Source organism: Triturus cristatus, chromosome 9 (assembly GCF_964204655.1).
Source record: "Triturus cristatus chromosome 9, aTriCri1.1, whole genome shotgun sequence".
Classification (NCBI taxonomy): Eukaryota; Metazoa; Chordata; class Amphibia; order Caudata; family Salamandridae; genus Triturus; species Triturus cristatus.
In genome coordinates this window covers 1,701,454-1,714,990 of record NC_140592.1, presented here as the reverse complement: position 1 = coordinate 1,714,990, position 13,537 = coordinate 1,701,454, and the positions used below count along the sequence as shown (strand labels likewise).

Genomic DNA, 13,537 nt, shown 5'->3' with positions numbered 1-13,537 from the left:
ACTTACAGAAACGGGCATCTCCTTAAATACAAAATATCATGCTTCAGGCACACATTCCTTGTTTTACGATATGGTCATTTACATGTATTCATTACAAACGAAAAGGCAGAGTCATGATGACCATCCCACATTCCAGTTAAGCCATCCCACAATTATTTACCCAGCGAGGCTCAGATCCCACATCAGATATCAACAGGCCCCAATAAACACGGGCATCTCCTGTTTGTAAAACAAGCCATAAAGCAGGAAGAGTCAGGTGTGAAAGAGATTAGCCGGTGGCTTGTGTGGGATGAAAAGGCTTTATGGTGTGTCAAACCCTGATGCTAATCACAGGTGGCCGTAGGACGGGGAGCTCGTGAGACCGGACTGACCTGGGGCGGTGGAGCCAAACTGCACAGGTCACAGAGAAGTCAAACAGAAGGCACATGTGTTCTAAAGGCCCGTACTTGTTTGTAATGTGTAGCCTATGTGAGGGCAACCATAAGATGGCCACCGCTCCAAGATGGAACCCACGAAGTCAATGTATAATATCGTATACACAGTGTATTAATCGATAAAACGCTATACAAAGCACTTGTATATACTGCATTGGTCATTCGCGGTTCGCTGATACCGGAATAGACAGGGGTGGGGCCCTGCCTCCCACGCGGTCCCAAATTTCAAAGTACCACAGTACTTGGTGCACACAGTCTTCTATGTTATGTAGAAATTGTCACGCTGACGATTCTGTCTAATAACTCAAGCCTGCTTACAAAAGTTAGTATCTATTATTTAGAATATTACTCCTGTTGAAAACCTTTACTACAGAACCAAAAACCTTGTCCGCGCTAGGCTGCTGTTTACATTTCTAGCAGCAGTACGACACTCCAAATGTACAAATTGTGCTAGGTAAAATCGATTAAAATTTAAATAAAATGAGCAATGCGGGCGATTCCCTCCATGCAAACATGAGAGCGGACCTGGGAACCAGAAAGGTGCTATGCAAGTTAAACGCAATAAAAAATTAATTATAACAAGCAATGCAGGCAATACCTGTGGAGCGCTGTGCATCCGCGCCAGGCTGACGTTTAAATAGGGGATTAGAGAGGAACTCTGGAGACTAGACTGCTGACCACAAGAAAATGGTGGCCGCAGTAGTCTCTAAAAAGTATCGAGTGCAATTCCCTCCTCACAAACGGCAAAGCCAGGGCAGATCAGGGAACCAGAAAAGTGCTATGTGCAGCAGAAAGTACTGTTTCTCAAGTGATATTTCTTGTAACTAAATTATTTGGGTAAATTGAGCAAATTTAAAAGCAATTAAAATAAAATGTGACAAGCAATGTGGGCAATACCTGGGGCGCGCCCATCTGCATGCATAGGAGCATGCAGCGGAAAAGACACCAATCTACGGGGAAATTATTAATGTGAGAAAAGTGTTGTGGAAAATCAGACATTTCAATATAAAACAGCAGAGGAGCTAGTGAACACCCCTTCTGTAACCCAAGTTTCTAGATGTACCGTACTCCAGGTCTTTTGGAGGTGGGAGGTACATTTATTCTTCATATATTGCACAAAGTCAGACATGACTAATTCAAACAGTTGGATCTTTAACAGGAGGTTCCATTGGTCTATATCAAAGCTAGCAGTTAGTTTGTTAAAAAACAGTATAAGCCTCGGCTTCCCATAAAGCTTTGCATTAGCTTGGTGAATATCTGTTATTCCATCTCCATTTTTAATAACCAATTAGAAGTAGCCAAATCTGGAACACGATTGAACAGGATATTGATATATAGTCAATAATCGAGGAACCCAGCCGCCCATGCCGGGTAGCTTTAGCTGAGATATTGGGAGGCATCCTTCCCTTCAAAATGAAGACTTCCAAAGATCTTAGTTCTCCCAGAAGATAAAGTCCATCCAACTAGGTAAAGTGAAGGCCGATTATGCGTTGAATCTGGGAATCGTTAGAATGGCCTTAAAAGTAAACATGTAAATAGAACAACATCAAGACGTTGGCTGTCTCTGGAAGCCAGGATCGGTGGAATAGGTTGCACTGGTTTGAGATGTTTCTCATTACAAGGGATCTCTTTACTTAGCCATCACACACTTCCGCCTGACTGGAACGTTGGGTTGAAATTTTGCATCCAGTTTACTTACAATGTCTCACTCCTGAGACACTTTTGCAGAATCCCTGCCGGAGTATTTAATACAAACTACTTATTTTTGTTGGAAATAAGTAATCTTCTGAAGAAAGCCCCAGAGGTGGAAGTTCAGCTCAGGAAGCTGCATTTCCCTCACACATCTCTAACTGAAGAATACATCTCTTTCACACTCTCTCCTGTAGAATACCTCTCAAACGCTTTCTGGTCTGACTTTTCATATTGTCATCATTTCATCCATTTCCTTTTCTTTGTTGTCTTCAGTTTTTGCAATTAACTTTTGATACATAATTTTAAATATCTGTATCCGGAATGTAATAATGTATTCACTTTTCTTCTTATTCTTTGAATCTGTTGTATTTTTGAATAGTCCAATAAAGATGAAAATGGCACAAACATAACAGTAGAAGTTTCTATCAATGGAGGAACGTGGCAGACGAACAAATGTTGTGTGACAAATTACCAGTCACTTTTATAATCTCTGCCAGGATTGGTGGGAGGGCATTTCAAGGATAAATCCACAGACAAGGAGAATCATGACTCTAAGGGAGCGTCTGGAGGTGAATGTGTTCCAGTAGCGATGCACAATATGGGGCTTGTCCATTTGCCTGGCTCCAAAGTAGCGGACACATTGAATGTTGACTGTGCCATTCGTGAAGAGGTCAGACCAGAAGTTCTGCATTTGTTTTGGTGAAAGAGAGGAAAGAAAATATGGGAGTAATAATTGTTGTTTGGAAAGTGTACATCCTGCAGGAATATAAGCAGTGTTACAAGAATGCATTTTGTCGCACTATAAGTATATACACTCAATGAAACCGTTTGACCTTTGACATGGGGTTCTTGTGACGCTGCAGGAAAGGGATGTGTGCTCACTCTGAGCACAGAGACCTTACAGCACAGGGGACTACTTCATACAGCTGGATTTACTTACCTCTGTCAGCAAATGTGTGAAACTTTGCATGACACGTTGAGTGACACTTTACCACAATGTTAACAAATAAAACTGGTGCAATGTAGAAATGTTCAATTTTACTTTATTCTTTAAATCTTGGATACGTAAAATGATTTCACTGGGACTGGTAAAGGGACCAGAATTCATATGGAAAACAAATCAAGATTAGCTAGCCCCACCTAGCATGGTATAGCCAAGAGTTTATAGATTGTAAAAGTCATAGCAGTACATAATAATGTGCATTATCTTTGAAATCACAGCAATGGACATAACACGGCCTTTGACTCCAACGACATGAAAACAAATATAGTCAGTAAAAGTGGTAAAAGAATGTCAGATGACTCCAAAATTATTTTTTTTTAAAACACCAAAGCCTCCCTAAACAAGCATGCTTACAAATTACGCTAAAAGTGTTTCACGTTGTAATTGCATTTATATAGCACTTACTACTCCTGACGAGGCGCCGAATCACTTTTTTCGGCGAGTAGCACGCTACTCCGGAACCTAAAAGGATTAGTGGTGAATTAGAATAGTGAAATATTAAATTAATTTGAGCGGTGGATATGTTAGTCTGTTATTTGGATTGAGAAGGATAGTGGAGGGATAGAAGAGGGAAAGGTCTGCATTTATTTAGCGCTTGCTACCCCTGATGAGGAGTAAAAGCGCTTTTTTGGCTGGTAGCACAGTACTCCAGAACCCAAACAGGATTAGTAGGGAATTAGTATAGAAAAATATGAAATTCATTTGAGTAGTGGACATGTTAGTCTAATATTTGGATTGAAAAGGAATAGTGAAAGGATAGAAAAGGGAAGGGTGTAGAAAGATTTTTTGTTTTTTTTTGGAGTTCATAGCAATAGGAGGGGGTTTGGGATGAGTAAAGGGGAGGTGGAGGGGGAAAAGTCAGAAGGAAGGGTTTAGGAAGGTTAGTTTGGGAGATGTGAATAGAAAAAGAGGTATGAGATGATTCCAGGAGGGGTGAGGAGGGAAGAGTCTAGTAAGGGTACTGTCACATTAAATGTTAAAATATAGTTCCTCCCAGCAGGAAAAAATACCCTTGAGGCAGTCGGAGCAATTGTGATCTCAGAGAAGGTACCTGTCAATAGCCTGCAACAGGACATGGCTTAGTGATATTGGCAGCATATGCATCAGTGTCCCTGAGTACCACATGGATTGATGGGCAAGGTATTACATGCATCGGGTTCCGCCAACAGTGTGCCAAACCCGTATATGTTGATGAAAATTACTTTTATTTGATTTATTTTAAATGATAAAAGAGCGGCACAACCGCTGATACACATAAAATTCAAGAGCCAAAGTACAGATTTGTTGGTAAACTCTCATTAAAATGTGTAATAAAAAACATGTTAAAACAGACTGCAGTTGATTCCTACAGTCTTGTGATTGCCAGTCATGCTATGAAAAACGTACGTCTTTGATCGTTATTCTTTGGCTGTTTCCGGCCAGGCTGGTTACGTGATGTCTCAGAGCGGGCCTAGGGTGATTAGCAAATAAAGTGGCGATGTTCATTTAAAAAGAAATATATGATTCTAAGAGACTATGTCTTTGTGTGTATATTTTCTGTATGAGATCTTTTGAGTTCAGCTTGGTGGTCTGAGATAAAGCGCTGGTGCCATTGATGAATCCCTGTTATTTCCTCAAGGTAAAGTGCATTCAGCTGTAAACAAATAGACTGCGGGATGATTAATTGCACGTTATCACCTTGCATGCCTTGCCGGTTCGAGTTCTCTGTCTCTCTTTTCTAGTTCGTTTGCAGCTAAGCTCAGAAACTCTATTGCTTTGCATGCCAGTTGTACTGTCGAGCCTCCTAAGCACTTTGTTACGGTGGATCTACAAGTCCTTATTTGTTCTCTTTTCATTGTTGGCCGTAGGAGTTCTTTCTGTATGGATACTAGTGCCGGACAAATGCATAGTAGGTGGAGCAATGATTCATCTCTTGTCCACAAAGGCGGCAGTCCATTGAGGGCCGGGTCCGTTTCCATTTTGGGATTAGTCTTTTGATGGATAAGCTCCCAGTCTCAGTAAAATCAGTTTCTGCTTTATGCGATTTGCAAAATGTCCCGACAGATGTGGTTGAGGCTTCAACATTTTATATGTTGGCAACACCATCCATGCGTTGCTTTTTGAGGTCGATGAGGCTTTGTCTTTTTCCTGAGATATTTGCTTGATTGTTTTGTTGACTATTCGTTTGAACTCCAGATAGGATGGTATTGCGTGCCAAGCTTCCTCTAACTTTAGAGCTTCAATCGATTGTTTCAGGAATGGGTAAACCGAGTTACGCAATCTGGATTGCCTTTCAACCTCCAGCCAGCAGTAGTGTGCCAGAGACTCTTCACCCGCTGCCCTCATTCTCCAATAGTATTTTGCCAGAGTTCCTTGTCTTGATGGGATCTGTTTTTTTAACCCGAATTCCAATCTAATCCGGGCTTGTGGAATGTGGCGCGGAATTGTGAATAGGTTTTTGAAGAGGCTGGTTTGGGTGGTGTTCAGAATTATTGCGTCCTTTGTGTTTAGGAGTTCCGAACCGTACGTGATTGATGGGAAGAATTTTACTGCCACGACCTTCAATAAGTGAGTCGTCGAACAGTCCCTACATATTTTATGCAAGATTTTAAATGCAAATAGTAGCTGTCTTGCTTTTTCTTTCCGCTGTTCTAGATACTGCTTGCGGTTAAGGTGGCGATCCAATGTTAGTACCAGGTATTTGTATGTTCCCTCCTGATCCAGGCGGTTACTGTTGATCGTCCAGGTAAATTTCGGTAACTTTTTGTGTGAGCTAGAGAAACACATAACCTTAGTTTTTTTAAAGTTTATGTCTAGTTGAGTTGCAGCTGTGTATTCTGCTAGTCGATTTATCAGTATATGTATCAATGGCCACTGACAGAATCATGCAAGCCCGTCCGCATGCAGTAATGGGCATCAGTGGTCCCAGCATAAAGAGCATTGATTGCCAGAGACATAAGATGAATCAATGGCCCTTGACAGCAAAATGCATCCAGACAGGTCATACACCAGTGATCCCAGACAGTGATAACACAGGTTTCATCAGACAGTACATAAATCAGCAGCCCTAATCAGTAAACTCACCAATGCCCCAAGCAGTTCATGAACCAACCAGGTGGCCCCAGGTAGTGCATACAGCAGTGTCCCCAGGCAGCAATGAGCATCAATAGCCCCAGGCAATTGTTTCAGCACAGGACATTGTAGCATTACAATTCACATTTTTAGGAACAGGGCAGTAAGTGATGTGACCAGAAAGACCCACGGTAGCGTGAAGCACCGAGGCAAGGGTTTCAACTGGGGTCCCCAGGTTCCCCATGTTGGCAGCTCTAGCGACTAGGCCACATGCCAAAGTGCTTTGAGTGTTGTCCAGTGGAGTTGCAACTCAGTTCAGCTCCATCATCTCACATTGTGTCAAATGGTAAAATCCTGATATCTGACAGATTGCATAAGGAATTATAGGCATGAATTTCTCTGTTTACTGTTTTTTATCAGGTCCCATTATTGCCACCACTGTTGGTTCATTAAGAGCGAAAGACAAAGACGAACTGTGCTGCACGGAGGTGCAGGACTGCGAGACCGACCACAAGAGACATCAGCCGCCAAGTAAGTAAAACATCCATTAACAGTGGATTGACACATGGACTTTCCATGGTGCTCTAAGCCCTGCTCGGAAGCATCCCCCTCCAACGGCAGTTTACCACCTCCTCCAAGCACAGAAGAGTGCCCGCCCGATGATGGGCTCAGAATTAGGAATGACCCATCAAAACCAGGTCTGCAGCTTATTCCCGACTCTGGATTCATTATTTAATAGTGAGCAGGTTTTTGAGGGGTTTTCTGGCCAAACGCCACACTACGCATAAAAAGCCCATTGTGGTGGTCTGCGTTGTACAGTCAATATTAAAACTTTCATATTGTGATTCTCTTAAACTTTTTATTTTTATTTTAAATGGTTGATAAACTTATACTGTGCTTAAATTAATATCTAAAGCTTTTTTATATTGTATTTATGTATGGATTATTTGCACCCACTACAAATGCTGCACTTTGATATAATGATTGTTTTAAATATTGTACTGAACTCTTTTATGGTTATTTTTAACCGAAATAAAGAATTGAATTGAATTGAATTGATTCTACCCCACATGAAGAATGTTGGAAAAAGACAGAATTAAGGTGAAAAAGAGACCAAAATCGGCAAAAGAAGTATACAACAAAGGTCTCAAAAGCTTACAGCATAACTGAGGGCCTTTCATTCTAGTTAAACATAAACTCACTGGATAATAATCATACAGGTCAGGAAGGGTTTTCAAAACATGGAAATGGGGGCTGAAACTGAATGTAGGACAAATAGCAATGGAGACTCACTGAAGCGTGTGTGCAAGTTACAGCAGGTACCACAATATCTGGCTCGGAGGTGCGCTCCTCGATAAACAGCGAGGAACCGGTCCACGCCAAACATCTTCAGGATTCAGAAGGTACAGTGAGGTGGAAACCTTATAACACACTCTGGGCAAGATGTACGATGCTTTTTAGCGTGCACAAACGGGTCTTAGACCCATTTGCGCACGCTAAAAAGCATGGGCTCATGTACAGACTGTATTTTGCGGCTCGCAAATAAATTGCGACTCGCAAAATACTGTTTTGCGACTCGCTATTAGGAAGGGGTGTTCCATTCCTAATAGCGACTGCAACCCCATGTATGAATGTTTGGCGACCGCAATTTGCGGTCCCAAAACACTAGCAAATTACCACCCTCTTCAAGAGGGTGGTAATGCACTCAGAAAGGGAAAAGCGTCCCCTGGGGAAAATAATGTTTTAAGGACAAAATTAATGTTTTAATGTTTTAAGGACAGGCAGTGGTCCCAGGGACCACTGCCTGGCCTTAAAAAATGAAACAAAAACGTTTTTTTGTTTTTATAAATGCAGCCCGTTTTCCTTTAAGGAAAACGGGCTGCATTTAAAAAAAAAGCTGCTTTATTAAAAAGCAGTCCCAGGCATGGTGGTCTGCTGAGCCCAGCAGATCACCATCTCTCATTCCCAATGGGCTCACAAATTGCGAGAGGCTCATTAATATTAATGAGCCTCGCAATCTGCGACCCCATTGGGAATCGCAAAACAGTGTAATAACACTGTTGTACATTTCAATTAGCGTCTCGCAATTTGCGACTCGCAATGAGTCGCAAATTGCGAGGCGCTAAAGGAAAGGGTCGTACATCTGGCCCTCTGTCACCCACCAAGACTCACATCTTCCTTAGCAGAAATGATCGGTAAAGTAAAATTGTCAAATATAAACACACTAAACTGATTTGCACTTTAACAAGAAGCTCATCGAATAGGGAGATTTCATGTAAAATCACTCCCAATAAATACACACTCCTGCGGATCCTGCAGATGCCGCTGCAGATCCTGCTCCTGTAGATCCCGCTCCTGTAGATCCCGCTCCTGCAGATCCTGCTCCCTCCTGCAGATCCCACTCCTGCAGATCCCACTCCCGCAGATCCTGCTCCTGTAGATCCCGCTCCTGCAGATCCTGCAGATCCCATTCCTGCAGATCCCTCCTGCACCTACAGATCCCGCTCCTGGAGATCCAGCTGTAGATCCCGCTCTTGTAGATCCCGCTCCTGCAGATCCCGCTCCCGCAGATCCTGCTTCTGCAGATGCCTCTCCTGAAGATCCCGCTCCCGCAGATCTCGCTCCTGCAGATCCTGCTCGCTCCTGCAGATCCTGATTCCACAGATCCTGCTACCGCAGATCCCGCTCCTGTAGATCCCAGAGATCCAGCTGTAGATCCCGCTACTGTAGATCCCGCTCCTGCAGATCCCGCTCCCGCAGATCCCTTCAATGAACCTCTCCAGTTTCCAGATTGACAACTGTTGGTATGTCCCGGCGGCGCTGTGGCGGGTGAGCCACCATGTCAAAGGTTTGTGGTGACCGAGCCGTTGGAAGTTCAGCCTTTTCAAACCTGCTGTTTCCTCCACTTCCAGAAGCGGTGGCGGAACCATGGGTTTGGTAGGGCCGGAGAACCAATGATGTAGAGCAGTTTCCTGCTCCCCCAAATCCCATAGGATTCCCAGTGTGTCGGAGTTACTGTCATTGGAACATTCTAACACCAACAAAGTTGCATCACAGAAGCCCAACTCCTGTAACTTTTGTTTAAAGTGAATGCATTTCTGTACTTTTTACATTTTACAATTCTCTCCTTTTAGAAGCGCCGTGTCTGTTTCTTAAAGCTGATATGGGTTTGACCAAAGAAGAGCCTCTTCCAGTCTTCATTGATCATTTTGGTGCAGAAATTGGGGACGGCAGCACTGAGCCCACTCCAGGTAAGATTCTTAGATTTCTGACTTCCACAAATGCTGAATTCCAGCAGTGAGCAGCCTCTTGTCAGGGAATGAATTCTGCAGAAGCTTTCAGTTTCTTAGGTTCTTATGTAGGCTACTGCAGGTGGCTCTGTAGCACCCACTGCCCTGGTGGCGCCCACTACCCTGGTGGTGCCCACTGCCCTGGTGGCACCCACGGCCCTGCTGGCACCCACCGCCCTGGTGACGCTCCCTGCCCTGGTGGCGCCCACTGCTCTGGTGGTGCTCCCTGCCCTAGTCGCGCCCACTGCCCTGGTGGCGCCCACTGCCCTGGTGGCGCCCACTGCCCTACCCTGGTGGCACCCACTGCCCTGCCGGCACCCACTGCCCTGGTGGCACCCACTGCCCTGGTGGCGCCCACTACCCTGGTGGTGCCCACTGCCCTGGTGGCGCCCTCTGACCTGGTGGCGTCCACTGCCCTGGTGGCACCCACTCCCCTGGTGGCGCCCACTGTCCTGGTGGCACCCACTGCCCTGGTAGTCCAAGCAGGCTCTGGACCTTCAGGAGCAGCCGAGGTGGCAGCTCTTTTGTAGGCAGTGAAGCTTTGTGGGTCGCGCCCCATGCTAGATGCAAAGGGTCGACAACGTTTTTTAGTTTTGAAGAATGAACTCCAAAGCCTGGACTCGACTGTGCCTGTGGCAGTTTGTCACTTGATACCCCGTCTGGGGTGCGCGCTGTAGAAAGGAATGCCCCTAATACACGTACTAATATCTTTGAGCGTGTACTTCGCATCTGGAGTCTGAACGTGAGATCGTTGGTCAAGCACCATCAGTGCTTACGTGACATCATCGAAAAGGACTCTCCTGACCTTATCTTCCTCACTGAGACTTGGCTTCAGGATGCGGATACTGCAATACTCAATCTGGCATTCCCTTCTAATTATACAGTGTTCACTCTTAATCGCACTTCTAGAGGGGGTGGCATAGCTATGGTGATAAAATCCTGCTTCCCGGCTGAATGGAAAGCTCTTGATTTACCAGCGTGTGAGAGCGCTTCTTTTAAGGTAGCTTTCAGTCATCAGTTTACACTTAGTGGTATGCTTATATATCGTCCGCCAGGGAATGACACTGTCTTCAAGGCCGCTCTTACTGACGTGGTCAGCTCTTTAGCCCTGAGATGTGCCAATTTTAACATCGTAGGTGACCTTAATATCCATTTTGATCAGAGGTCATCAACACCTATTAATACCTTGTTAGCGGATCTTGAAGCCATGCAAATGACCCAGCTAGTTACCTCCCCTACCCACATTGGAGGTCATATCCTTGACCCCTTCTTTACCACACTGGAGCGGGTTAGGGTCTCTGACCCAATGGCGGTAGGTTGGCCGGACCATCTGCTGGTTAAAGTTTCATGCCCTATAGATGACCCTCAACTTATACCTGTGGATAGACTGATCCTTAAAAGAAATTGGCACAAGCTCAAACTGGAGGAGTTTTATAAGATCTTGGAGGCACAGCCCCTGGGCAATCTGCTGAACGTGGAACAAGGATACGAGCAGTTTTGTAACTGGGTCCTAGCCGCCCTTGACTCTCTTATACCGATGCGCTGGTCGAAATGCCATGCTAAAGTTCACAGCCCATGGTATAATGATACTCTTGCCGAGCTTAAGAGAACGTGCCGGCAAGCTGAGAGGGCGTGGCGGAAATCCTTTGATCCCACCCTGAAATCTTCGTATTTTGCCCAGCTTAAGATTTATCATAGGGCAATCTGTCAAACCCGGGCCGCATACTATGCTTTTGAGTTTCAGAATAGCCCCAACCCGTCTAAATTAATTTTTAAGGTTCTTAAAGACCTTATGGGGAAACGGGCCACCTCGGTGGAAATCTGCACGGACTCTCACTGTGAAAGTTTGGCATCCTTTTTCGTGGAGAAAGTGCAGGCGATCTACCGAGGATTTACGTCATCTGTGCCCGGTGCTGAGCAAACTGGTGTGATGGCTACGGTTCACGAAACCTTGTCCTTCCTGCCAGTAATGTCTGACGAGGATTTCGACACTCTGAGCCTCAAAATTAAATCCGGTTCTCCATTAGATCCGCTGAAGCCAGAGCTATTCAGACTTCTTCCTCCCCTATGTCGTGAGCCTTTACTGGATTTGATCAATCTATCACTCACATCGGGCATGGTCCCTTCTTACTGGAAGCAGGCAGTGATCAGCCCTATTTTAAAGAAGCCTAACCTTGACCCCCTATTGCCAGAAAACTACCGTCCCATCTCCCTCCTGCCCTGGACCGCCAAGGTTACTGAGGCACACGTGAACTCCATCTTGTCTGCCCACCTTTCTCGAAATAACATTCTTGACCAGAGCCAGAATGGTTTTCGTGCACAACACAGCACCGAAACTGCACTGCTCTTTATGACCGAGCACTTGCGAACGGTGCTGGATGCTGGGCAGACAGCGGCGCTCCTCCTGTTAGATCTGAGCGCCGCGTTTGACACGGTGTCTCACGACATTCTGATCCGGCGTTTGGAGGGAGTGGGAATTGAGGGGACTGCTCTCCAATGGTTTCGCTCTTTCCTTTCGGACCGGTTTTTTAAAGTGGCTATTCCACCTTGTCAGTCCTCTTTCCATCCACTGGGGCTGGGGGTTCCGCAGGGCTCTGCGTTGAGCCCCACTTTATTCAACCTATATGTGATGGCGCTGGCTGCTGTCGTCAGACAATGTGGCCTAACCATGACATCGTATGCTGACGACACGCAGCTGGCGGTGACACTCAGCGGTGCCCCCGAGGTGAACGCTCCCAGATTTCGTGCAGGACTCATAGCCGTGGCAAATTGGATGCAAACCAACTGTTTGCAGTTAAATGCCAAAAAAACCGAGGTCCTGATCTTAGGTAAGCAGGCGGAGCTCTGGGGAGACCAGTGGTGGCCTCCAGAATTGGGGGTGACTCCCATCCCAGCTGCCGAAGTTAAGAACTTGGGGGTTTGGCTGGATCCTACACTCTCTTTTACCAGCCACACGAAGAAGGTTGCAGCTACCTGTTATGGTATTCTGCGAGGACTGAGACCGGTCCTCAAATTCTTCGACCCCCCTACTCGGCAACTGGTGGTCCAAGCCTCCATTCTTTCTCGGCTGGACTATGGGAGTGCGCTGCTGCTCGGAGTGAATCAGGCGGAGGCTACTAGATTGCAAAGGGTGCAGAATGCCGCGGCGCGAGCCATTGTTGGCCTCCCTAGACAGTGTTCTGTCTCTGCAGTTTTGACCTCCCTTCACTGGCTGCCGGTCAGACAGAGAATTAAATTTAAGGCTCTCTGCCTGACATTTAAAATCTTGAAGCTTTCCTCTCCTCCAGCCCTCGCTAAGCTTGTTTCCTCCTATGTTCCTACGCGGTCTCTTAGATCGGAATCTCTCCATCTGGCGGTCAATTCATGGTTTAGACTGAGTAGGATGGGAGGGCGCTCCTTTCGAGTATTAGCAGCAGGATTATGGAATTCTCTTCCTGTCCATATACGAGCCCTGAACAGTCTTACTTCCTTTAGGCGCGCCATAAAAACTTTTCTGTTCCCAATCGCTGACTGATTCCCTCCTTTTCCCTTACTAGTATCGATTTGTTGTGTTGTGGTACCTGATCAGGCGCCGGGACGCCCCTTGGCTGGGGCAGCTGTGCGCCTTATAAATACTATTAACATAACAAAACATAACAGCAAAGGAATCAATGACTCCCGACGTGAAGGAATCTTCCTCCTGCAGAAGGTGCTTTCGATCGAGCTCCCCATCTTGCCTTGCATGGAGTCCAGGGCAGCAAAACCCTGTGACGGTATCCTGCACAAAATACTGAGGCAGGATGACGGTCACTGACGGCCCTGCAACAGGCAGACTGTCAGCTCAGTGGTTTGCGATGGAGGAGTGAGCTAAGGTTCTGCTGCCACTGATCGAGCCCTTCTTCTGACTCAAAGGCCCGGGATGACCCCTCTTCCCAAAGTCCCTGCTTTCCCTAAAAGGATGCTCGATAAGCAGTGCCTAGCTTGAGACCCACAGACAGGGAAACAGGCCTATGTCTGAAACACAAAGTAGAACAAGCATTGGCAGAGTCAATAGGTCTCGCCTTTGGGACCTTATAAGTATGTAATTA

At 45.7% G+C, this 13,537-nt stretch overlaps 1 protein-coding gene across 2 annotated transcripts in view; it reads left to right on the top strand.

Annotated features, from left to right (window-relative positions):
• Positions 1-13,537, top strand: part of LOC146797214 (zinc finger protein 212-like) — a 149,218-nt gene that overhangs the window by 60,185 nt on the left and 75,496 nt on the right. For both annotated transcript variants that reach the window (XM_085624172.1, XM_085624173.1), the window contains exons 3-4: positions 6,601-6,711; positions 9,315-9,431. In XM_085624172.1, the coding sequence (XP_085480298.1) occupies positions 6,601-6,711; positions 9,315-9,431 (228 nt within the window). The remainder of the gene's footprint in view (positions 1-6,600; positions 6,712-9,314; positions 9,432-13,537) is intronic.